Source organism: Cebidichthys violaceus, unplaced genomic scaffold (genome assembly GCF_023349555.1).
Source record: "Cebidichthys violaceus isolate CVI_PGR_0920_01 unplaced genomic scaffold, fCebVio1.0.p SCAF_11, whole genome shotgun sequence".
Taxonomy (NCBI): Eukaryota; Metazoa; Chordata; class Actinopteri; order Perciformes; family Stichaeidae; genus Cebidichthys; species Cebidichthys violaceus.
The window spans coordinates 5,394,341-5,422,125 of record NW_027176274.1 but is presented as its reverse complement, the minus strand read 5'-3'; the positions used below and the strand labels follow the sequence as shown (position 1 = coordinate 5,422,125).

The following is a 27,785-nucleotide window of genomic DNA, read 5'->3' as shown; positions in this document are numbered from 1 at the left end:
TGTGTGTGTGTGTGTGTGTGTGACGTGTGTTGATGTTAGAGACACAGAGAGGTGAGCTCCACAGGGACGAGGTTGCATGCCCAGCGGTAAAGAGATGATTAATCATCTGAAACTCAACGTGCCTGTGCGCGTCACATTCTTGTGTGAATGAGCGCACACATGAGACTTTACAACGAGCTACCGCCGCTACAGACGCCTGCGAGTTAACGCTGCATCACGAAGGTCTGCTCAGTCCGATGCAGTCAGTCACAGCAGACCTGCAACAAAATGACGCCTCGCTAGTGCACGAAACACGTTTGGACATTTAGCTAATGTGCGTCAGTTTTTAGACAGTAGGAAGGAGAAGTATTGATTTAATTGGTCTGTAGAGACCCAACGTCCTGATGTCACCTCTAGGCCAGCTGCTGTTCCACTAGCATCTGTATTTCAAAGGGTTGATCCATTTAAAACGTCAAACAGGGTTCCCGGTGTTAATTATTTATATTCTGAGATAAATAGGAATCAAACAAAAAAACTACAGCTCTATTGAAATCTTACCGACTAATGGGCACTAAAGATTTGTCGTCACATTTCTCCCTCTTTAATGTCCACGGCCTCCTTCAATGCTCTGCTCTAACGTCAACTCTTAAACACCGTATGACTCCTCCCTCTCTGTCCTGCTGAGGTCACAGAGGTCACTCGACTCGCTGGTGACGCACGGTTTAAGTCGAGTCTTGGCAGCTATAAACTGAAATATTAGGTAAATAACAATATTTATATATTGGTACAAACACATTAGGATTGAGCCATTGATAATGAAAACAGATGTTTTATTTTAGTCGACATACGTTGTACATGTAGACTTCTGTAGGCTGACTTTTTAAAGAAAGTGTGCTGTAATTAAAAATGTCAACGAAAGAGCCAAATAATAAAATACTCTTGTTGCTGAAATCAGACATTATGACTGACTCTGGTTGACTTCATAACATTGATTTCAATACATTTCATCTCTAAATCAAAAACAAATTTACATATAAGCACTTAGAAATTGGCCAAAGCGTGATTTGCACCATATAAATACATTAACCTTGATTTCCTGATCGTTGAATCAGAATATCTGGCAAAAAATAATGAGGATTAGCATTCAGTCCTAATCGCCTAAGTGTCTGCATGTTCATATGAGCACGTGGAGTTCTTGAGTTCAGGCGCGTTTGCGTGAGCATATGCGGACAAACAGACGCAGGTCAATAAGGCTCAATGATCGCGGTCGGCACTAATGGACTCTAAACGTGACCCTTCACCTCTGATCTCCGGCCATGTGACCCACACCACCTGTCAGAGAGAGCGGGAGAGGGAAGGAAGGAGAGAAAGAGCCGACGGATGAGTGACGGAGAGGAAATGTCAGAGAGCTGAAGAGATTCAGGTTGGGTCGAGAAACAACAGCTGTAGAGGTGAGAAGAGGAGTGACGACGGCGGCTGCTGAGCAGACTGAGATGAAGGTGAGATGAGAATGACAGACTGCAGATACTGTAACCATATGTTTGGGGTTTGGTGGCTTGGAAATCAATTAGTCTGGCCTAGCTGCAGATGCTGTCATGTGAGCCTAATTACTAAAAGGATGACAGGTAACATTAATTATCCTAACCTCTTTGTCATAACAAGGGCCACTCATAAATTAATTGGAAAGTCTTTGGTGCTTAATTGTATGTCTCATTTAATAACTGCACATAGAAATAGTCTCTCTCTCTCTCTCTCTCTCTCTCTCTCTCTCTCTCTTTCTTTGGAAGAGCGACGTATTAATTAAAAAGGCCAGAAATGTAGGCTACTTATCAAAGGCTAATTTAGAACAAGTAAATGAATGTGAACAAATAAATGTGTCTCATTATTCATGTTAACTTTTCAATATTATAGATGTATTCATATTTAGAGATATCTGTATTGTTTTTGTTTGGAGAATAAAATCTTAAGACTTCCTCTCAGTTACATATTTAATCATACTATGCTATCTATAACTAGTAACTAACTAGATAACTAGTTATCTGAACACTAACGATTATACGTACCAACAAGCAGCCGATACCACAATCATTGCTGTTATTCTAACCCACCTGCTCAATTACATATCTTTTATTTTTCCAATATTATCAAAATTCTAATTTACTTAATGAATATGTTTCAAGGTCGATCAGCACTCAGCCAATCATTGCTTTCAGGAATATATATATTAATTATTATTATCAAAATGCAAAGTGCCACAAACAGACACAAGAAGCGTAGGAATAATTATTGAAAGACCTGATGCTTTATTTGAGAATAAAAAATCAAAAACATACGTATTAAATGACAAAGATGTATAGAAATATTTCGAGGACAAAAATGAATAGATTAGTCTGCGGACTTTGGACAGATCGATCGATGCTCGTGAGCATTAGTGGCTCTCTAGAAACTGGAGGAGAGAGAAGCAGAATTTCCATTTTAACTCAATGATGGATAATCCTACCTTGAATAACTATGCTTTTATTAAATGGGCCGCGCGCATTTAGTATTCTCGGTCCAATCTAATAATTGCTTAAAAGCGGATAAAAAGAGTGAACTATTAGTGATATCGCTAATTACTGAATAACCAATCAACCTAAGTGTTCCCTGAAAACGCCCCCCGACTGAGTATGATAAATTCATTGTAATGCATGCTGGAAAGTTTGTGCTTACGTGTTGTATATGGTATGCATTTATAAATGTGTGTGTGTGTGTGTGTGTGTGTGTGTGTGTGTGTGTGTGTGTGTGTGTGTGTGTGTGTGTGTGTGACAGTGATAAACCTAAGGTAATCTATCTTGCGATATGTCTTTGGGGATGTGGCTGATGAATTGAAGTGAATGTGTTTTGATAAATATCACGTCAGAGAGCCAGACGTCTGAACCAGGAAATAAACAGAAAAGGCAGCATTCATTTTTCTATTAAATAAATCTATAAATAAATACGTTTATCAACAATAGTTAAAGCTCTGTGTGTGTAGCTCTTTGGTCAGTTTAAAGGCAACGGACACAATGACGATGTGTCGTATTTCAATTGTTGTTTTGCTTTTTGTTCTAATGATGATTATATCATCAGCGTGACATTTACTTTCTTCGAGTATCATTATATCAATGTGTTCCTGTCAGTGCATTGTTTAGTGCTCTATTCATTCTATTCATGAACATGAGTTCAGGTCTCTAACTGTACACATACAGAAGGCATTGGGGAAAGCACAACGAGTAACCAGAAAGGTACAAACACAAAAGAGCAGACACATTCACATGAAAACCAAGCACACACACACACACACACACACACACACACACACACACACACATACGGGAGAGCAAACTAAAGCGCTTCACTGACCAACGTACATGTGCAAACAAACCCAGGTGGAGCACGATAAATAAGTGCCACACTGCCTTATTAGTCCCAGTAGTATTCTAGGTAAGAACAGATACTCCCAGCCTGATTAACGAGTGTGTGTATGTGTGTGTGTGTGTGTGTGTGTGTGTGTGTGTGTGTGTGTGTGTGTGTGTGTGTGTGTGTGTGTGTGTGTGTGTGGGTGTGTGTGGGTGTGTGTGGGTGTGTGTGTGTGTGTGTGTGTGAAAGACGGGAGACGGAAAGACGGAGTGATTTTGTGGCTTACTGTACTCATTTGTGCGTGGCATTTAGAACGGAAGAGCTGCACCAGTAAATCTTTCTGGATAGAAATTAAATAAAGCAAGGGGACATAAGAGTAGGAGAAGAGACAGAGAGAGAGAGAGAGAGAGAGAGAGAGAGAGAGAGAGAGAGAGAGAGAGAGAGAGAGAGAGAAGAAAGACGGAGAATTACTGCTGGAAGAGTACTTTCTTCCCCTCATCGCTCTCGTCGAAAGGCCAAGTGACAATTTGAACAATTACCCGGAGCCATTACCTCCCTCTGAACCTGGCTGTTTGAGAAGAGACAGACCGATGAGTGAGTGACTGAGGGACAGCGAAGGAGACAAAGTAAAGACGGGGACTGAGGAAATGACACATGAGGAAGAGGAGCGAGAGAAACAGAGAGAATTCTTTTATTCAAAGTAGTCACGACAAAATGAACTCCGACACTAAGCAGAGGGGTCTATTTCAGAATAACGGTCAGCTAGCTGTGCATTATCTCACTTAGTACTTACTAAAAAAATATAATCCATAATTTGACACACAATATTGACTTCAAAGCCATGTAAAAACAAATTTCCATACACTTATGGGTCCAAGTTTGTGGTCCTAACAACATGAAACTACATAAGATAGATTTGTGGTTGACTCTAATTTGGATGGTAAGTTTTTTTTATTTAACAAATTGGTTCAAGTTGAAATTAACTCACAAGTGGAGTCGTGAGCAGGAAGGATCTGATCTCAGCCTTGAGGTTTCTCGTCAGTAGCAGAAAAGGGGAAACTACTTCCTGACGCATGTTTCAGTTATTTCTTTACGAGGCACAAACATCTGCATAGCCTGATCACAGGCCGCAAACAAGTCCATAATGAGTCATAAAGTTATAGGGACTGGAATTGCATTAGTTCTGACTATCTAAACGTGGGACACAACGTGGGAAGATGGTTAACAGCTTTCATTAAAATGTTTCTTTAATGAAACATTTTAGTCATCATGCTGATTGTGACATAGCATCAGCACAGCTGTGATGTAAAATGAGACAGGAAACCCGAGGAGCTAGCATGAACTGTAATAAAGAGAGAGTCCACAGCTGGCGTGGTTGAGGTCATGCATGCTATCACGCCGGCACACCGACGTATAAAACACCCAGAAGCACACAGTCCAGACAGGCCTGCTGTGTAATCGACACGCAGTAATATGTCATATTGACGGCAGTGCAGCGTAAACGGAGCAAAGATGTAAGGAATGGTAGGTGGGCTCACAACAACCTGATCTACATTCCTGAGCTTTGGATTTCACCGGGTAAATAAAACGAAATAGATCAGCGTTGGCAGTTTGATATTTATTAGTGACAAGTGCATCCAGGTGTCATTTCTGCTGAACCATGTGTCGCTGTAGGTTGTAAATCAGAAGCGATTGCTGGTCTAGTTTTTCTGGTGGAGTCACCATAAGACAATAGATCAGTGTGGTTGGGCTGAATATTAGAGTGTCATTAACACTCGATGGACTTCTCTCTCTGTTCGTCAGCCTGTTGTTCAGCCTCATCTACCTCTGGTGCTCTTTCCGCCTCAGGAAGGTTAAGACCGGGAGACCGGCCACCTCTGAGAACCAATCACATTCCCCAAAAGAACCGAGCCTCGCAAACAGGTTGTTCTACGGGGAATACGGCGGGGTTTAAAAAAAGGGATGTTTGTCCGGTGAGGAGTCCCATGGGAGGAGGACTCACCACTCAGGAGTCCAATCAGGCAAGGAGGCCCTTAACCAGTGAACTTGAGGGATCGGTTGTGTCCAAGTATCTACAGGGAAATGAGACCGTAACACCATAATAACAACACCGTGTACTCGTAAAGGCAGTGTGTGTCTCTGTCTTCAGAGGGGGGAATAGGAGAGAGCTTTGTGTATTTCTGTCACACAGCACGCAGAAGAACAGAATCATCTCATAAAGTTATCTCCAACCTCCTATCAGATATGAAGGAGCAGAATCAGAAGAAGGAATAGGAAGAGAAATGAATGCACAGATGGAGGGATGTTATGGTAAAGGACAGATTCAGATTAGATATGAAGTGAAGCAACTGGCTCCACAGTTAGAGAGGAAAGAGATGTGTTCTCTTCAGAAAGGAGGAATGGACAACATGGAGCGAAAGGTTAAACATCAGGCCTTGGGGTCAAAATTACAAAGCACGTTTGGAAGCTGGATTTAAATTATTAATGTTGACACTGGACCAAGATGTTGAAAAAGGAGACACGAAAAAAAAAAGGTGTGACGAAGGAGGAGAGGAGGAGGAGGAGGAAGCAGATGAGAAAGTGTGTGCCCTCTACCCTTTGGAGAAACAGAGAGAAGAGATGAAAAGAGAGAAAAGAATGGAGAGAGCCATCCGTCTTTGTTAGAGGAGTGTGATGTGACAGAGCGTGTCTGGATTAGAGAGGACATGAGGACACCACAGGCACCACTCACCCCCCCGACCTGTTAACACATATATTACCTACACACAGAACATGTGTCACAACCCACCAAACAGAGGAGAAAAGTTACTTCTTTAGTACTTATCTTGGATTCAACTTTTAACTGGTTGGTTGAGATAAAATATATGTATTTACATGTTTATATTATGTGGGTATGAAATATATAGGCTATAATAAAAGAGAGCAGTAAACCAAGCCACAAGCAAATTGAATTACTTTCCACCTGATATCTGTGGAATTATTCTGGATGCTTATCTGAATAAATTATCCTCCCCAAAGACAGATCTGTACTCTTTATGTACCGTGTATAAGTGGAGCTTTCCTCCACACAGAACAAGGCTCGACAGAAGTTTGAATTTGAGACATTTCTTAAATTTCTTTTGGTACGGCTGGACTTCGCGAGGTACTTTTTATTTATGTCTCAATGGTCTTTATTGATTCTTATGCGGTCATTCCAATAGAAGACAACTTTTATCGGTAGTAAAACGTTAAGTATGAAAGGCTGTAGGAACAACGTGCTACGCTGTGAGCATTACCAGCTGTGGCGTGCTGGGAAACCTTCTGGATGAAAGGCCACGGGGTCAGTAAAATCAAAGTGTTTACCCCCTTGGGAGTATTAATGTGCTTAGCCGTTTTCATGGCGATCTGCGTATTAGATTACGATAGCACAGTAGCGTCCGTGAGAATCCATAACGCTGAATCGATATCTTACAAGAGCCGATGAACCTGTAGGAAGAGGAACCAGACCAGAAGACACAAATCAGTTTGTCTTTTACACACAAAGGACAATACACTGGGCGGTATTCAAGTAAAGCAATACTCCTCTAAACAAATACATGATGTCCCTTTTGCGCTGCGTAGCAACCAGAAGAGTCTCTTGTTGACACTAGAGGAACGTTTATGGGATGTCCAGCAGAAAGGTTTACTCTCTGGGGAGCATGAGCTAATTTCACTGCAATGTGTCGTTTAGATTCTTCAGAAAGTCATTCTGAAGTGAGGCCATGCTGTTCCGAGTGGAACTAAAGAAGTTCAAATGTATATAAACGGCGGGGTGACAAACTGCTTCTTTTCGGGGTCTTACCATCCCGACGGCCTCCTCACTGAGGGAGGCTCCGCTCTCTGTGGGCTGGGGGCTGAGGGCTGAGTCACTGCTGCTTCTCACCAACAGCGGGGTGTCTGTAAGGAAACACAAGGACACAAACATCTCATATGTGCAGGGAGCTTTGAGTTCTGAGGCCTGAGGCCTGCTCTTTAAGATGTGTGTGGATACCTTGAATGTTTACTCTAACAGTGACACAAATCCACAACATCTACAACATGATGCGAAACTGACATCAGTGACTGTACTGTGAGCATTTCACCACAGCCTTATAAATACATGTTTTGCAGCAAGTTGCACGTGTGTGTTTATAAAGTATGTATCCGCTGGACAACTACTGACCAGAGGGGTGACCGTGACTAAGTGGAGAGCAGGGCTGCCTTTCAATCAGAGGGGTTGGTGGTTCGATTCCCAGCTCCCGCTCTGCTAGTCTCATGTCAATGTGTCCTTGAGCAAGACACTTAACCCCAAAATTGCTCCCGTAGCTGCGTCTATGGTGTGTAGATAGATACTGAATTGTAAGTCGCTTTGGATAAAAGCGTCTGCTAAATGACTGTAATGTAAACCATGTTTAAAGTAGAAGTTCCGCAGCCTGTGAATCGACCACTTCTTCTTCTTTCTTTTGCATTACAGAAGGTAACTGCAGGAGGACTCTGACAACGCCTCCAAACACTAACTGAACAGCAGCTTTAGTTGCAGATAAATAGCTTGATTGACCTACAACGATATTCCTGTCAGTTCAATTTGACGCACTGTGACTATAGAGTCACTGAGAATAGTGGAAGTCTGCATCTGCACTGCTTCACAATATACAGCCAGTGTCCCTGATACACACACACACACACACACACACACACACACACACACACACACACACACACACACACACACACACACACACACACACACACACACACACACACGACTACCTTTAAAAAGCTTATGCTATTTTGATTGAGTCATAGTTCAGCTAAATTCAAGTCTAATAATAATCTGTTAGATGACAAGATAGAGACCCGGAGCTCGTCATGCCACGCTACTCCTTTCTTTACGAGTGTCAAAGCACGACGAGGAACAAAGAGAGAGGAGAGATGAATATTTCTATGTTCTTAGGTTGACTAAGTTCGTTTCCACTCGGTCGTTGCAATGTGCCTGTGACATCAGTCCAAGTCAAAAGTGTGCTTACAAACATAAAGCAAGAACCTCCCGACATCCAGTGCAATAAACTAACAAGCAGCTCTTGTGGGACAAAATGCACGACATATATTAAAGACATGGAGGCTGCAGTACATGAAGCACATAGACTGTGTATGAGAACTAGTCGCAGTGACGCCACCCTTTGGAAGTCTCGAGTTCGCCATCTTGGATTTTGATAGTCGACTTTTTGCAACCAGTGAACGGCCATAAGTGACCCTATTTGGACTATATTTGGTCTATTCTACTCTAAATGGGACCAGAATTTAGAACATCACGCCGTATGGACAAAGACTTGAAACTAACGAGTGAGACCACAACCTCGTGTTTACAATGTTTACTGAGGGAATAAATCAAGAGACTTGTCTTTCATACAATCTGACTTCTTTTTGCAATCAGAGACACACATATATGCATACGGATGTGTATTAATTTGGGCAGCTGCAGGTTTTAAGAAGACAAGCGTTTCACAGCTACAGTATGTAGAATTTATGACAAATCAAATAAGATTAAGAAGATTATTTATGAACTTCTTTCGATGTTTTTCTACAGAGCGATCTCAAACTTTCTGAGTCTTTAAACAGTTGTGTCTAAATGCCAATGCAGACATACTGTACGCATACAAAGGCAGAATGTGCTTTGTCGAACAGATGCCACAATAAAACACACTACCATCTCCATGGAGACTCACGAAGGTGTCAAACGTGTAGCTCGTTAAATAGAAGGGAATAAAGAGTGAGAGTGGTAGAACGGGTAGGAGGTGGACATTAAGTAGAGGACCGAAGATAGAAACAACAAGTAAGAAATCATGAACCTCAAACATTCACGTCAGTAGTAACGACGTTATGTGTTGCATTTATGTCCACACGTGTTGATTACATGCTCCACTGCAGCAGTGTGATCAGAAGCCCGTTCCTGGATGTTGTTTTTCTGAGCTGTGTCTTGCTCCGTGTGCTCATCAGGTCTGCGAGGAGCAGAATGTGTGAGCGCTTCCTTTAACGTCCCTTCAGTGAGCACACTGGTGTTCATGCGTCCAAATGGCCAATAAGCGTCTTGATTTGCAGATCTCTATGTGCGTGTTAAGTAACATATGATAGTGTCTCCCTCTCCACATCTCATCAGCCCCACTGCATAAAATCATCATTTCACAGAAGCTGATGGATGACGCAAGCCACGCCGCTGCCTGCTGCTTCCGCTGGAGCTTGAAGAAATAGTGAAATGGGAAGAAAAGTCAACACTGCAGAAAGCTATTCAAATAAATAACATTTATGACTGGAGGTAGTATTATGATGTGTGTGTGTGTGTGTGTGTGTGTGTGTGTGTGTGTGTGTGTGTGTGTGTGTGTGTGTGTGTGTGTGTGTGTGTGTGTGTGTGTGTGTGTGGCACTGCTAAATCCTCAAATCTACCACCCCCATCCATAGGCCCATCAATCCATATATACATTAAGAACTCTGTCATGTTAGCCTCTACAGCTCCAGTGGGAATGAAATGGGAACGGTGGTGGTGAGGGTGAGGGGTGGGGGGGGGGCTCCAAATGAGTAGACTACTCAGAACACATGCCAAATGATATTTTGTAGGGTCATATATTGATCGTCACAAAATGGACCCTTGGTGCTCTTAAGACTGGCGGGGGGGTGTATGGATTACATCAACGCCCTGATCAATTCATCTCTTTAAAGAGCGGCAATGAAAGACAGATAAATGACGGGAGGACAAAGGACGTAAAAATGAGAAACAGTTGAAGGAAACGGATAAAGAAATAAAGGGACGAACAAAGGGAAAAGATAATCAGTGAGAGGCTAAGTGCAATGAAAATGAAGATTAAATCACACACAAAAATGTCCAAATTGTTAAAACCAAAATTAAAGAAGCCTTTAAATATAATTGAATTCTACACTATTATATTTCACTTCGCTGTGAAACCTCATCTTCCCGGTTTTAAATTGAAGCAGACCTGTCAACACATGAAACCAGACATAACGTGGTAAAGATACATGCTGTCTGTATCCAGTGGCACATTAAGATGAATAGCAACGACCGTCTAGGGACAAATGGTGACACTGTTACGTCCACGTACCTGGAGGCATTCCAAGATTAATAGTTCTCTACTAGATTGGCAAAATGCAGTGTCAGCTTTAGATCACCTGGTAATCCCCACAACCCGGTTCCACTGCAGCACTAATACTATAAAGAGCTGTGGGCTTCTCTCTTTTCCCAGTTTGTACATCCTCAATTCCTTTCCTCGTCTCCTCTCCTCACGTCTTATCACCCCCACGGGAGATGCGAGCAGAGGAGGCGAGGAAGTGACACAAGGAGAGAGGAGTCGAGGCAACAGGCATTTAACAAAATGAGACATCCTGTGAGCCGTCATTTTAAAGCGATGTCAGGAAAAGCACAGGGCTTACTAATAGCATTAAAGATGGCTTCCTTTTTGGGTTTACTAATAACAAATAAAGATGGCTTCCTGACGGTATGACAGTGAGCCAGCATGAACAGTACCAGGACCCTGAAACTGAAGCAGCTAAATGGAATTCAGCCATGATTCATTTGACTATTCACTGTGCTTTTCTCACTGGAACAGGTCTAAATATCCTCTGTGAAAAATGCCCGTTTCTGACTTCTTCAAAATCACACAGCTCAACTAATGTATATGATGTCAAGAGCTGGACACTTGATATTTCTCTCAAGATTCTAGCCGCGATAACAATTACAGTGGCTGCTCGAGTCGCGGGTAAGTGTACCACTCAGAAAAAAACCTTTAATCAGCGGCGATGCTTCATTTTGAGCAGTGGTGCTCATCAGCACTACTATACCAATGCTTCAGACTCTGTAGGAGTCCTCCTTGGATTCAAGTGTGAAACCTCATGTGAGCTAGTAGTCAACAGTGATGGAGAGAGAGAGAGAGAGAGAGAGAGAGAGAGAGAGAGAGAGAGAGAGAGAGAGAGAGAGAGAGAGAGAGAAAGAGAGAGAGAGAGAGAGAGAGAGAGAGACAGAGAAAGAGTGAGAGAGACAGAGAGAGAGAGACAGAGACAGAGAGAGACAGAGACAGCGAGTGAGAGAGACAGAGAGAGAGAGACAGAGACAGAGACAGAGAGTGAGAGAGAGAGAGAGAGAGAGAGAGAGAGGAAAAAAGGACAGTGAGAAGCAGAAACAAGTGGTTGGAGTCGGAGGCAGACCATAAGACAGTGATAGAGGCCTAAGCCTGACCTTCTCACACTGACAGAGAGAGTCTCTCCAGAGCTCCGTTACCTCTAATCCACCATGACAGTCACACATTACTACTAATCTCTGCTGACAGGCGACCACGCTGAAACAGACCAAACTTCCTGTCTTAACAGTGTCTGGATCACACAGCTTCACTCAGGAAGGTCATACAAGCACAAATGTCAATTATGTTCAAAGCTAGTAGTATAGATGCAAGATACATGCTTTCTGCTGTAATAGACATGGTACGTGAAATTAGATTTATTACAAGAAGGGGGTCGGGGAATAGGAATAATCGGCCGTACCAAATTGTGACTTTTGATTCGGCGTGGGAGTCCTTGAGCTCAGTAGACCGCATCACGTCCTTCTGACTGAGACATTTAAACCGTATCATCAAAAACAACAAGGAAAGAAACTTGCTGATATCCTACTTACGATAGATGGATGAGCTCTATCACACTTCATTTGGCCCATTAATGACATTCTGAAAACAACCATGACAGATCGCGTTTAAATGTCAAGTGTTCATCGAGATGGATGGTGCGAAGTCTACCGGACTGTCTACAATTCATAACGAAGTGGAGTCTGTCATTAGCCGACGCCTCTTTGTTTTAGCGAACTGTAGGTACACCCGATCCATCACCCGGACGGTTTGTTATGTTGACGCAGGATTACATTTGGACAAGTTTACGGTGACAGCTGTAAGCCATCTCACGCTCACATCTACGATACCGCGACTGGACGGCCGCTTGACTTGACGCAAGACAGAAAGAGATGAAGGAAGGGCGACGAAGAGGAAGCAGGAGAGAGGGAAGGGGGGGGGGGAAGAAAGAGAGTCTATTCCACGTTACAGTAAGCAGACGCAGACATCAGAGTTCGTCCCGCCGCCTGACATTACTCATACACTTCCTGTCCTCTCTTTCCTCTGCTTCTCCTCATCTGCTTCTCTTTCATCCTCATCTCATTCTGCATCTCAGAGACGGCGCTGCCAACATGTCAGCTGTCCTCCTCTTGTTTTAATCACGGCCCTGCAGAACATGCCCATAACGTCCTGACCTTTATCCGCACTGTAATTCAAAGTTAACATCATTCCGATTGTCTAGGATAGGGTAATAACAAGAATACACCGTGCCCAATAAGCCATTACCCCATGGTAAACATGTACTTTATTATTTCTTTCTTCCCTTTATGTTTCAATTTACAGATTATTATTCTAGCCGTCTATCCATCCCTCCAGACTGGTGTCTTGGGACTTGATTATTACCCGTCGCTGACGCTGCCCTGCAGTCTACCTCCACATCACATTTCAGTCTCTATGAACCCGTTTCTTGTCTAACATCAGCGGTGACGTTGACCCGTCTATGCACTGACCCACAGGTTACATCTATAAAGGTAAAATCAGGGGTTTCCCGAAGGACCTTTTGGATTCTTTGTTGAGTCGGAGGAGCGCTTTGAAAAAGCATTTAGACCGTGTGTCAGTAAGCCAGAGTCCCAGAAGCACAGTAGGGATTTCTGGCACAAGCATACCTCCTATCAAAGAGCAATCAGAAGAATATTAAGTACAACTTTATTGTTTTTTTATACTGCACGTGCAGCTAGACTGTTGATTACAGAGTACCAGCCGAGTCAGCAATGGGGGAAGTACAGGAAATACTTGGAGTATTTGGTTGCTCAAACACAGAGCGGTCATGGTTTGCCAGAAATAACAAGGACTAACTTGTCGTCATGAGAAAAATACATTGTCTAAAATGGACAAATGTGATGATGACAAATGCAAAAGCCTAACTGATGTTAAGCTCATTGTTCTTCCTCTAGAGAGCCAGTACATTATATCTTTGAGCTCAGTACAGTGGCTGGCATGAATACAGTTTATATTACACCTGAAATATCTTTTTGCTCTGTACATGACTTTCTTAAGTATACAAATCTCCTGTGAATGTAAAGTATATACAAAGCATGTAGCAATGAAGAAGAGCGACCAAAATGTCACCAACTCAAATCTCCAAATCTAGCTCTGAATTGTCAAACATCACTCCCAACATGTGTTGATCAAAACATAAAGATTCCCTTTGCTTTGATGGGCCGTGGGTTAAATGTCACGTCAAGGTCTGAGTGAGTCACTGCCAAAACTAACATGCAGTAAATAAATGAACAATGACTCACTGGACTTGAGGGCCGAGGAATTGACTTCAATCTCTCCCCCCGCGACCGGCTGGAAGACGGAGAGCTCAGATTGGTGGAGGTCGGGGCTGGGGGCCGGCCTCGAGTTAGCCACGCCCCTCTGCTGGGCTTCCTGCTCCTCATACACAGCCATCAGCTGAAAGGTGACGAAAAGAAAAACACACGCACAAAATGTCGCTGGTTATTTGTTTCAATTCTTCGGTTCTTTTCATCCATTATAAACACAGCAGTTAATCAGTAGGGGAGCAGCAGGAACTCCGTTCAGAGACTCTTATACAACTCACTGCTCTCCACCTACACTGAACGTAAAGCCCCTCCAATACGCTTCATTCACTGCAATCCAAATGCATGCATACGGTACAATGCAAAGATACATTTAGAGCTAGAAAGAATACACGCAAAAAAAAAATTCACAACACTGATTAGAAGTTTCGTGTGCCTTTGTTTGAACACAATTTCCGCGTTACCTTATGGATGAGGACGCTATAGAGGACGTCCAAGGAACCCAGCATTCCTGCGACAGAGTGTGTGCGTGTGTCTACTGTGTGACAGCTGCCTCCATTGGTGTCTCCCCCCTCTGCCCTGCTAGCGCTAACTGCGTTATATAGTGGAATCCCTGTCTATTGAGTATTGCACTGAGTCTGCGTTTAGCCTAACATAGCACAGAGCTTGTCAACACGGTGTTCTAGGGGCCTCCACGTAAAAACACCTGAATAGACCTGCGAGTGTGTGTGTGCGTGTGTGTGTGTGTGTGTGTGTGTGTGTGTGTGTGTTTCATGTCTATAGTGGCCAAGAGTACAGAAAGGGGACTTTGCCAGTAAAGCCAGAGGCTTCCTGCTACATCGGAACCCACAAGTGTGCAACGTACTCTCTCACTCATACGGACATGAGCACACACATGCAGGCTACAGACGCCTAAACCATATGAAAGTGTGCAAACTAGTGTGTATATACACACACACACACAGACACACACACACACACACACACACACACAGATGTGAGTCACTGCACTGCGATTTGCTGGCTGGCTCTTTTGCACAAGAAAGCAAAAAGAGAAAAACAACGATGCCAACATTATGAAAATGTAATTCTAAAGCGCAGAGTGATGCCAACATTTGAGACTAAAAGCTTACGCAGGTGCTGGTACAGAGAAGTCCAGCGACAGCATCTTTTTCTTCTAAGGCCAACCTGATGATTAAAGCAGATTTTCACTGGAAGTTTCTCCATTGGGCCTTTGATAACGTCTTGCTCTTGCTGCCTGTCGACCCCTCCCTAGCTCCGAGTCATTTTTGAAGGGACTGGTGTCACTGAATGCGCCTGCAGGCCCTGCAGCACTTGTTGAGGTGGGACTGAGCGTTGAAGCACTTATTGTGGAAGGCTTCGCCTTGATCTGCTGTGGCTTGGATTGTACCCGCACCCGCGTGTCACTTCAGACAAAAGATCAAAAATGAAACTTTCTTTTTTGTGTGTAGATTTACTATATATGTGCTCTTTCTTTCCAGCGTGGCCTCACCAGGCAGATAGAAGAATAATATCAAGTTATACAATATCACACCTTTCTTATCCCCCCCCCCTCCATCCATCCATATCTCACCAAGTATTCGGCACAACCAGTCTCTCACACATGCGTGTTTTGTCACACTGCCCTTTTCCATCTAACACGCATCTTTCTCGGCGTCTTCTCTTCCCTCTTATCACAAATGTCCTCTGACTTCTTTTTGCTTTTTTTCCTTCTAACCGGCTTATTGTTACCTGTCCTCTCCTTTTCTCCTTTTCTCCTCATCTCCTCATCTCCTCATCTCCTCATCTCCTAGCCCCTCTTCTGTCTCAGCACTTACACCTCTCTGTCATGAGTGTAAAACCTGTTCATTTGCTGACTACTTATAGCTAGTATTTATCACTTTTCTGTCAAACTGCTTTGGTGCAAACATGCACAGATTTATTAAGAAAAAAAGACCTTACATTCTTACTGAGTTTCAGTAAATGTGTCTGTTAGAGAGAGTACAAGGCTATTGCTTCCAGATAAACACACACACACACACACACACACACACACACACACACACACACACACACACACACACACACACACACACACACACACACACAGAGGTGGGAGAGATTCTTAAAAAAGAACATCTGAAAGAATGACAGCAAGAAAAATGGTCGGACAAATTCAACATAGTGTTGCAGAGTCTCTTAAAAAAGCAGAGTTGGAAAGAAAGGACAGACAGACAGATGAGAGATTAGTACTTTGCCTCTGTTCCCTTTGACAGGAGACTCAAAGACCTGCCAAACAAAATGACACCACATCCTGAGCATGAGAGGGAGAGAGGGGTGAGAGGGAGAGAGAGGGGTGAGAGAGAGAGAGAGAGAGAGAGAGAGAGAGAGAGAGAGAGAGAGAGAGAGAGAGAGAGAGAGAGAGAGAGGGAGACGGGTGAGAGAAAGAGAAAGGTGAGACTGCACAGACGGAGCCAAAGCACGCAGAGAAAAAGACAGAAATGGCCGTGGAGAATGTGAAGGACAGAAGCCGAGGCAGAATTGTAGTGATAATAATGAGGAGGACTGACAGAAAAAAAAAAAAAGAAGTAAAAAGTGCAGGATGTCAGAGAGTACGAGAAAAAAAGCAAACCTGAAGCTTGAGAGTGTCACCGTGTCAAGTGTGAGTGCCATGATGTGTCCATTTTCAGCAAAATGAAAAGTTACACACTGCCAAGTCTGTCTCTGTTCCTCTTCCACCGCAACCCTTTTATTCCCACTCAAGACTAGAACTATACTGTAAGATCAGGACAGTTTCCAGACACGGTGCACCACCGACGTGTGTCTCTGCATTACTATTATATGTGGCATTTTAAGCCTTCTCATCAGCTATCCTGTCAATAACATCAGCAGACTCACAGAGGGAGATGCTGGTAAACTTCAGATTGTTTTCTGTTTCAGCTTCCTGTCAAAACACACATTTTACTTTGATCGGGTTGCTGACAACCTCGTGTAGAAATGCCTTCATCCATCTGCTTCAAATGCATCCGAGCGAGGAATAAGGCTCTATTTTGTCTTCATTTGGGTTTGTGAAGAGGCACTTCATTCGTTCAAGTTTTAAAAAAATGATATAGACACCCTGAAAACATAATGCCTCCAGCCACGGCCACCACCAGCACAGAGGCGTAAAACACCAAGAAACAACGAGACCACTGAGTCCAACTTATGACCAGACTAAGCACATTTGTGACCTGTGTTTTGCCAAATGAAACAATACAATAATTATACAATAATTGTGCTCAGCTGTAATTAAAAGCAGACATAAACCCAGGGGTTAAACACTAAAGCTAGCTCAATCTTCCCCCCTGGGGTTACTTCTAAGCTTCCTCTCCATCCCTTCTGCCCCTCCTCATATTTACAGTCACTGTGTGGTCAATATCAGGTTAACACAGGTGACCGAGGACATGTAGAGGCCGGTGGGAGGTAATTTGCTGTGTGTGTGTGTGTGTGTGTGTGTGTGTGTGTGTGTGTGTGTGTGTGTGTGTGTGTGTGTGTGTGTGTGTGTGTGTGTGACCTGAGAGCTTGGATCAATTGAAAGGCTTGACCCAGAAAGCCAAAATGAAACGCGTCCACCCAGACACCAACACACCAAGTCTGAGCCACACTTTTCCTCTGGACCATCAATTCCAATATATATTCCAAAAACAGAAACAGATATATTGTACATATATGTATAGACATGTGCAAATGAGACAACTGTACTGTGAATGTGTCTGCATTAAAACACATTATATGTGATCAGAGAGAGAGAGAGAGAGAGAGAGAGAGAGAGCAGACACCCACACAGGTGTTTTCAATCATCCAGGCTGATTAGACATGTAGTCAGGTTGTAGGTGGGTGGAGCTATGCTGAGAATGACTTGAGGTCATTAAACTCCATCTACCAATAAGATGTCAGTCCAGCACAGACTGCACACACCTGAGAAGAGGTCTAATTAGACACCATAAGTGAAAACACCTGTGTGGGTGCAAGAGCATGTAGACGGGTCATGGGTCCAACTGGGATATTGACAGTGGATGATTTACTTTGCATTAACTTTGGACATTAATTGTGGACTGTACATCATCAGATATGAACGTGTGGAGCCAGAGAACGACACACGCGGTCAGTTTAACGCTGGATCGCTTATCTACAGACGGACTCACTGTGCTGAGTGATGGAGAAGACATAATTCAATCGCTATCCTTGTAAATACCAACACGATTTACAGAGAACAGCCTGCAGTGGTTTAGCTAACTCAGGTAATCAACATTAATTGATTCCAGCTAAAAAAAAATTAAACATGAGAGGCTTGCGAACAGCAATAATTGTGCCCTCAGCATCTCCGAAAGTGTGTGTGTGTGTGTGTGTGTGTGTGTGTGTGTGTGTGTGTGTGTGTGTGAGATCGGGGGGGGGGGGGGGTTGGAGAAGTGCAGAGTTGGTTCCTTTCCTTTTATTAAAATTAAAAGAGCACATGAAATTTAGATAGGTAGATTAATCGCAGTTCAGGATTTAAGTGCACAACATGGCATCGATGCTCACGCTCTCACACACACACACAAATACACAACCATCCCTTTTCACATCATACCCTTTATAATCGGGTCGATTAGGGCCTGATTGATTGCTTTGGAGTGGATCGATGAAACGCTACAATCAGCCAAATGCATGAGCACACAGCGAGTGCACACACAAACACACACACACACACACACACACACACACACACACACACACACACAAAAACAATCTTTAAATATGCTTAAGCTATCTGTACACCACTGAGCTTTGATTTCCACTCATGTCCACTTACCATAAAAAAAAAAAATCTATGATGTTCAAGTGCATGTGTGTGCTTTGGCACCTTATGCAGTCAGCAGTATCTTTAGCAATGACCACTCCATCACTATAGCTGGGTGAGGTGGCTACACCCGTCCATCATGTGTGTGTGTGTGTGTGTGTGTGTGTGTGTGTGTGTGTGTGTGTGTGTGTGTGTGTGTGTGTGTGTGTGTGTGTGTGCAGGTCTGTACATGCTGTCTTTTACGGTTTTATTACAGTGTGGTTACTGTTGGCTCAATGTGGTTTGGGATACATTAGAGGATTGAGGGAAGGTAAGACGGTACTGAACGAACAATTTGTTTCTATTTTTCTCTGATAAATATGCTAATTTACTGCCATCTGCGCCATTTCAGCTTTTTGTGTTGCTTTTCCATTAGGAAGGAATTTTATTAATGAACCGCAATGATCTAAATAAAACAATAAATTCAGGATGTCATCCGGGTTAAAATTCACAAAGCTTTGCCTGTGACGTAACTGTTCCTCGCAGGTTAGATCACTCAGTGACACACACACACACACACACACACACACACACACACACACACACACACACACACACACACACACACACACACACACACACACACACACACACACACACACACACACACACACACACTGACAGTGGGTAGACTGACAGCACCACCTAGCTCTGCGCTACAGAAGCTGCATCTGAAGTGCATCTTGAAGCCCCCCCCCCCCCCCCCCCCCCGTTATTGTGTCCTATCCAAACAAAAGAACTGTTTTCTGCCTGTGAGAAGCAAAGAAAGAAAGAAAACAAAGTAATTCAATGACTTTGTTATTATCCGTCTTTGTGCACCTGTCTGTCTCTCTCGGCTCAAAGGAAGAAAGGCTGAATGTGGAAGCGACGGCTCAGTGCCTTGTGCTTTGTGTTTGGAATGTTTTAAACACCATCCTTCCGCTACGCTGCTACATCCACACCCCTCTTTGATGTAATCATGACTTGCCCTTGATGCAGCTCTTTGCGGTGCGCCCATAGAAGACTTTAGCAGGTCTGCTAATCGGTCCAGATTAGGTCACTCGGCTGGGCCCTCTGTGAAGACGCTAGCACGAGAAGTAACTTTGAAAAAGCCTCGCACATTTCTGTGCGATGCCCGTAAAAATAATTGTGCAGATCACAAAGAGAATTTGAATGAACCCTGAGGCGGGTCAGCTCTTCTATGCTAGGCTATGTACGAGCACAAGTTGGCCTTTTCGTCTTTCATCAGCAAATATTCCTGCTTAGCCTGGTTTTCCCCTCCGGCTTCACTTTGCCTCCTTCTCTTTTGCTTCCTCCCATTTCCCCTCCCTTCCCTTCCCTTTCCTCTTCTCTGGTTACCTCCTCTCCTCCTACTGTTGCTTCCTCTCCTTTACCCCGTGTCTCCTCTTTCTCTCCTGCTCCCCGTCTCCCTCTCCTCTCCCTTGGCTTCGCCTCCTGTAACCTCCTCCACAGCTTGCCTCTCCAGCTGTCCCCCTCTCCCCTCTGAATTGTAGCGGATCCTCACAAATCAGCAGATGTAAATCATCATGTTCCAGCACTTTGCTCTATTGGAAACACCCACGAAGCAACAAAGAGCTCATCGATTAGCACATGAATCTGATACACCCGCGCTCACTCCCTCGGTCTCCGTACTCTAATTCCTTATTCTGTTTTATCTTTCTTGTTTTCTGCTCTCGTGAACTCTCGAGTCAAACACCAACAACAATAGATCAATGCACAGATAAGAAAACACACTTCACACAGAGGGATACAAATACCCTGTTAAGGCATTCACTTATGCACCGCCATAAAGGACAGGGACAAAAATATTCACGCACACACACACACACACACACACACATCTCAGACTGTGACCTCTCCGCTGGGATCGATCCACCGCCACAGTAATCCATAACCAGGACGGTGTCGTCTCCTAAAGGAGAATATGGATGAATGAAATTCACCTGCTCAGCAGTTTGAAGTGATCGTGTGTGTGTGTGTGTGCGTGTGTGTGTGTGTGTGTGTGCTGACCCTCCATTGATCTGCAGTCACCTCGCCTCTCAGTACAGCATGAGAAATCCAGACGAGACAGACGGGACGGAAGAGACGAATAGGGGACAGAAATACTGTGAAGTATGAAAAACAGGGTCATAAAGACAAAGAGGGAGAGAGACAGAGAGAGAGAGAGACAGAGACAGAGAGAGACAGAGAGACAGAGAGACAGACAGAGAGAGAGACAGAGACAGAGACATCAGAGAGAGAGAGAGACAGATAGAGACAGAGAGAGACAGAAAGAGACAGAGAGAGACAGAAAGAGAGAGAGAAAGACAGAGAGAGAGAGAGAAAGAGAGAGAGAGAAAGACAGACAGAGAGAGAGAGAGACAGAGAGACAGAGACAGAGCGAGAGAGACGGAGAGAGAGAGAGAGAGACAGAGAGAGAGATGGAGAGAGACAGAGACAGAGAGAGAGAGAGAGAGAGTCGGTCACAGACATACAGGACAGACTGTTTACACAGACAGCAGAAAATACACACTGGAAGACGTTATATAGACGTATTATTGCGAGACAGAGAAAGCAGAAACGATTTCAACAGTCAGAAGTAGAACATCCTGCATCAGCACCAGCAGTTCAAATGCTCGGTGACTTTGTGAACTTCTGACAGGCACAACTTCAGTGTCTGCCACGCAGACAAATATAATGGCTACTTGAGTTTCCTCAGTAATGCAGACAGATCTTCCACATGCCCGCATCCATATTTGCATGCATGTGCGTGGATTTCACACACACTGCATGATGTATTCATGCTTGTGCATGAGGAAGAAACTCACGAGCGTGCGAGCGCGCGTTGGAGTGTGTGAGCCATCATGAACCGCCATGAGGCTGTGTGGAGACCACACTCGGCCATATGGAACGGCATTATGGAGACACACAATGGCACAGATGGACACGATCTGTGCGGGGCGGGGCCGTATATTCTCAATGATCCACCAGCAGCAGCAGCAGCCTGAACGGCAGCGCTGGTGAACCAGAGGGGCCCATTGACCGGAGGAGACGGCGCAGGATTCAAAGAAGAAGGGAGTAAATGTGGATCAAAGCAGTGTTTTTTTCAAGGTGGATTTATTATTCACAAAGTCATTTTGGTACATAATTACAGCAGGTCTGAAATGTTAATGATTTACTGATGTTGAAGCGCTATGCGGAGCCTTTACAAGTAGTGTTCAAACCAGCGTCAAGGTCTAGTCTAAAGCTCTCCCGTCCCCTGATAGCTCATTTATCCAGCCTTCCTTTCCTCCCTCCTCTCCTTTCTTTCCCGCATCTTATCTCATTCAATTGGCTCTCCACATAACAATGGATGTCTGAGTGGCTTTTCAAGTAGGATTTGCTGTCTGTCAGATGTGACTGATTAGGCTACACACACACACACACACACGTATACACTCATACACACCGTGTTCTCGCTCACATACATGCAAACACGGTTTCACACTCGTACACACACACAGAATGTTTTGATGGTGTTTATCTCGGGCTTAACGCGTCAAAACGCTAAGCAGTAATAACTGTCAGCTGACAGTCCTAAACCTCCAGCACACACAAGAATTAAGAGAATAGATTGTATCACACCTTCCACTGGTACATATATCTCTTCTCAAGATGGACCGATAAAGTGAGAGGAAAACAAGATTTCCAATTTAATGATGTTTTTTTATTCTAGAGAAAATGGAACCTCCTAGAAATTCCCTTGAAGCTTTGAAGCTTTGAGAACTTTAACCATGTCTGGTGAAGGGTTCCGTCCTGTTCCATACATCCGGGGATTGCCCGCTCTACACATTCACATGTCTATAATCTGTAACCACTTTGGGGATTAGAGGGTTAATTGTTGAAAGGTTGTCTCCTGACCCACGGACAGCTTATCTGCTTCAGAGCTGAACGAGAACAATCCATCTCACCGTGTCACTTCCAACCAGAGCGAGGGAACGAAACACTTCACCGGTTCTACTCGAGACGGAAGCAGCTTCACGACTTTGTGAAGCCGTCACCCTGAAGCAGCTTGTAACGGGTCACTCTCGGTTTGGTCTGCGTCCTCAAAAAACACGAGGGGCTAAATTCAACATTGTACGGTTCACAAAGACAGTATTTATCACTGCATCACAGAGACTATCGTGTGTTACAGGAGTTTATGGCTGTGTGCATGGTTGGACTGATTTGAGGGTTTTCTGCTTATATTTGCAAATTTTATCGTTATCGAATGTCATTGTTTGCGACGACACTGTATGATCATGATCATCAAACGAACATCAAACCTTCTCATGTTTTCATAGGACGACACAAAACTAACGTTGTCATATATAGAAGAATTTAGTGATGCCATATTAGTGATAAATTATTATATTTCCAGTCGGACAAGTATTATTTGTTTGTTTTATTACTCCAAGTTACTTGTTCTTCTGACCTTAGCGAATACTTTAGATATTGCTACCGGATGCATCGGAGCTGGGCCCGGCTTCAGCAGCAAGTCTCAGGTTGTAAAACTATAACTTCCAGACGGTTTTCAACAGTTTTATAGCAACAGCATGCACAATGACCAGGTCCTCTCCCAAGCATCTGCTGAGTGCCAAAGATAAAGATTTTAAATATTCAACATCATCGTATACTTGGCAGCTAAGTTTAACTGCGAGTCCTTGCCGGCGGTGGCAGGAGCGTTAGGGACAGATTGAGGCTTGATGGAGGGAACTTTCTGAAAGGGGATTTTAACATAAAACACAAGAACAAACAGTAATCAAACTGTACGATGAGTATAAAACTAGTAACTTTGTGTCTCGCTATTGTCTTGCCAGCTGACAGATATTACACTAAGATTAGATTTGATGAAAACACCTCTAACATGGCATTAGCTCCACTTCTCACAGATTTTATTTTCTTTCTCCCATAGTGTCTTACCTCCACCCCCTCAAGGTGAATGACAGAAAGTATGTGACGCCTACACAGAGAACTGATGATCTGTGTGTGTGTGTGTGTGTGTGTGTGTGTGTGTGTGTGTGTGTGTGTGTGTGTGTGTGTGTGTGTGTGTGTAAAGGGGTTAGGCAATTAAATGAGCCTGTTATCATCACTCACACATTCAGGGACAGGTTCACTCTTTATAAAGCTCTCACCGCCCAGCGCATTACTCTGTCAATGTATGTAAATCTTTCTGCTAACTGCTGGTAGCGTTGCGTGTCTGTGCACACACACACACACACACACACACACACACAGACACGTGCACACACACACAATAAATCTCTCCTGGACGCACACACACACACACACACACACACACACACACACACACACACACACAGACACACACATCACCCACTGCTTCTCTTTCTAAAAGGGTGACACGAGAGGTGGTCCTCCTAACATCTCTATGATTGAGGTGAAGAGTAAAGCTCATAGCCAACACTGAGTGATTACATTAGTCTTCCTAAAAGATCATATCTTCTATTCACAAGACCGTGAATCAAATCTGCCTTGACACTAAATGATGTGTACTTAAAGGGACAGTCCACCTTAATACAGACTACACACTGCCAATAGCACGGCTGCTAAATTCTCTCGATGAAGTTTCAGATTAGCCTACAAATTCTCAGGTTGATCTGCGCACGTTTTCTTGAAACAGCCGGAGGCCTGCTGCAGAAAGATGCACACCGTCTTCAAAGACTTCTACGGCTGTGACTTCAGGATTTTAAGTCATTAGATCAAGCAGCACATTATGTCTCAGTGTAATCATCTGGCTTGTCTTCAGGGGTTCCATGTACGGGATTTAAAAGCTGCTTTTAACCCAGAAAGATCTTAGCCATACTGCCAATTTATGTGTCATATGTGTGTATTAGCCTATGAGTGACTGCTCCATTTACATATCCAGTATTCTAACAAATCCTTCTGACTGAAAGAAAATGAGAAGACTGACGTGCTGCCTCGGCCTCATGATCAGAAGCCCACTAAATATTTTCAAAACCCTCTAAAATGTCTAATGCGGTACCAGAAATGCCACACTATCAGTCTGTGATGAAGTCCGAGCAGTTTGTAACCTAAAGAAGAAAAAGAACAGGCAGAATTAACAGCAGTGAATTGGGCTGAAAATGTGTCCTTTTTTTGTTGCTTTTGTCCTTTTTTATCCTTCCTTCCTCAACACCTTTCCTCTGTGTGTCTGACCACACAGTCTAACATTAAAGAGTGGCCGCGTGAACTGAACCGGAACACGGGGGGGGCTGCATGTTTCATCACCTTATGTTTTTTTCCTCCTAAATCGCGATAATGACAAACTTTAACAGTCGACAAAGTTCCGCATGCAGTGGACGTTATCCTTAACCCAGCAAGTCTGAACTGTAACGGAACATAACGTAACTTAAACTTTAACGGAACATAACGGAACTTAAACTGTAACGGAACTTAAACTGTAACGGAACATAACGGAACTTAAACTTTAACGGAACATAACGGAACTTAAACTGTAACGGAACATAACGTAACTTAAACTGTAACGGAACATAACGGAACTTAAACTGTAACGGAACATAATGGAACTTAAACTGTAACGGAACATAACGGAACTTAAACTGTAACGGAACATAACTTAACCTGTGACGGTACATAACTTAAACTTTAACGGAACTTAAACTGTTAGCTTAGCTTAGCATAAAGACTGGAAACAGGGAATCAGTTAGCATGGCTCCTCCTAAGCTCAGATGAACATGTTGTTCTATCTGTATGAAAACTGACGTGTAGAAAAGACAATTTGCTAATTTAATCATCCATTTCTTAGAAAGTTTAGTAAAATGGATATTTATTTAGTAATATTTAGTAAAGTTTGGCCTCAGATAAGTCATTTTAAAAAATGTGAGTTTGGTTGAATATTTCAGGTTATTTTAAGAGTAAATTGAACTTTAAAGACATGACAGATATTTGGAGGATCATGAAGTATTTTTTTTTTTAAAAGTCTTGATTTTATAAACATTTATATTTCCCGCCGGCTTCCAGAGGATGGCGAGAGTTTGAATTAAATTTGTATTTATACATAAACACACTCAGTACTGTGTATTACCTATTCTAGGTGGGACTCAGGTGCAGCTGTGTTTTCTTAATTAAGACCCAGGGTCCATAAAGACCACAGGCCGCATGGTTTATTATATTCATAATTAACCCTTTCCCTCTCACCCTCCCTGCCTCCCTCTGTGTTTCCTTTCAATCACTCCGTTAACCCTTTCTCTATCGCTTAAAATCAATCTTCCACACCCTGCTGGTCGGCCGCCTCATGCTGCGACCCCGTGCCCGTCTCACACACCGTCGCCATTAACCCCGCGGTTGTCTTCATATCGCCGCCTCAACTGCAATTCTTTAATTACCAGCCTCCCTGTGTCTTTTTATTCACTCCAGCAATTAACCCCCTTTTTTCTCATCCACCCTCCCACTTCCCCTCTCTTCATGCGCTCTTTCAAATTGCACCTATCTGTCTCCTTCCCGCTCTCTTAATGCTCTCACTGCCAACGCCTCTCTCCTTCGCTCTGGCGTTCCGTCTCACCCCCCATCTTGGTACACTCTCGCAAACACCATTACTCAATTAACCAGCCCCCCCCCCAGTTCCTGGCTAAGGGTCAACATATGTTTCAGGTCTGGATCACATCTTTGTGTCTTTGACAAATGAAGAGTCCACACACACACACACACACACACACACACACACACAGACACACAGACACTCGTGTGCACTCTTGAGGTGTGACTCAGAAATGATTGGGTTCATTAGAGAAAAGGGTGAAAGAAAGAGGTGCATGGTGAAGGGGGAGGAAGAAGGGGGCTAGAGGAAGCAGACGAGTGGAGGCCAAGACGTTACTAAATACTAGAAGAGGACTCGGGACATGGAGAGAGAAGAGCTTTGTTCAATAAATAAGACCTGAAGGAGAAAAGACGGTAGTAATGCAGGAAGGAAGGGGACAAAAGGGTGTTTATGGGTACATTGTGAGCAGATTGACAGGCGGTGTTAATCAAGATGGACAAGGTGTGAAGGTAGAAATAATTTGAACAAATAGAGGCGTTCTTGTGGGGCAGCACACAGGAAGGACTCGACGTGGAGTCGGTAGGGAGGACGTAGCGGGTGAGTGTAGAGAGGATAACGGCGTGAAGAGGGAGAGATTGGGTGGAGGAAGCGCCGAGGTGAAGGTGAGAAGGAGCTCTTAGGTTCATTACGGTAACATCTCCCTATCGTCTTCTCTTTATCCCGTCATGATGAGCAACCTCTCTACGTAACACAGATAATGATGCACGAGCTAAGCCTGGATGACCTTTTGGAAACATCTCCATTAATTGGAAAGAGAGCCGCACGTGTCTTAAAGAACGTTGGTTCGATGTCATGTTTCAGGCTGTAGTAGTAGATATTTTTAGGTTATCTTGTTATTTTTGAACACATTGCCTGTACATGGCCTGGCCGGACATCACGTTGTCCTTCTTAAGAGATTTTCCTGCGTCAAATTCAGCACTTCAGTCGTCGTTATCGACATACTTCAGGTCTATACCATGTGCTTTCTCTTCTCCATTAATTAGTAACTGAGAAGCAAGACGCAACATTCTGTTTGAATTGCACTGTGCCGATGAATTAACTGCATCAGCCAGTTTCACGTGATGAGTGTTCGTCCAAGCTTTAAAGGAGTTAAGACTGATCCGTTCGTGTGTGTGTGTGTGTGTGTGTGTGTGTGTGTGTGTGTGTGTGTGTGTGTATGTGCGCACACACACACACACACACACACACACACACAGAGAGACAAGAATGCGTGCGTTTAGCAGATGGCTGGTGGTTAAGAGAGTGTGAATGATAAAATCTGCCCACTATTCCATCGCCTTGTCCATTATTCCACTCCACTGCTTTTGAAGAGTGTGAGGGTGTGTGTGTGTGTGTGTGTGTGTGTGTGTGTGTGTGTGTGTGTGTGTGTGTGTGTGTGTGTGTGTGTAAGCAAAAGTATATTTTTGTGTGATGCTTTCTGGGTGCATTTTCATCTCCATGTATCTGTGTCTAAGTGAGACAATCTACTCACGCCACTTGTCTCGTAAATGAACAATATTAAAATCAAGCCATTAAATTAAAACATAAAAAAACAGCCATTTAATTGAGTTTTGCTCTATTCAGATTTTATT

The 27,785-nt window shown here is 43.6% G+C and overlaps 1 protein-coding gene across 1 annotated transcript in view; it reads right to left on the bottom strand.

Moving 5' to 3' along the window:
• LOC137866038 (partitioning defective 3 homolog B-like) overlaps positions 1-27,785 on the bottom strand; it is a 181,638-nt gene that overhangs the window by 132,912 nt on the left and 20,941 nt on the right. Inside the window, exons 3-4 of the mRNA XM_068701680.1 lie at positions 13,757-13,910; positions 7,178-7,272 (exon numbers count right to left, since the gene is read on the bottom strand). Of these exons, the coding sequence (XP_068557781.1) occupies positions 7,178-7,272; positions 13,757-13,910 (249 nt within the window). The remainder of the gene's footprint in view (positions 1-7,177; positions 7,273-13,756; positions 13,911-27,785) is intronic.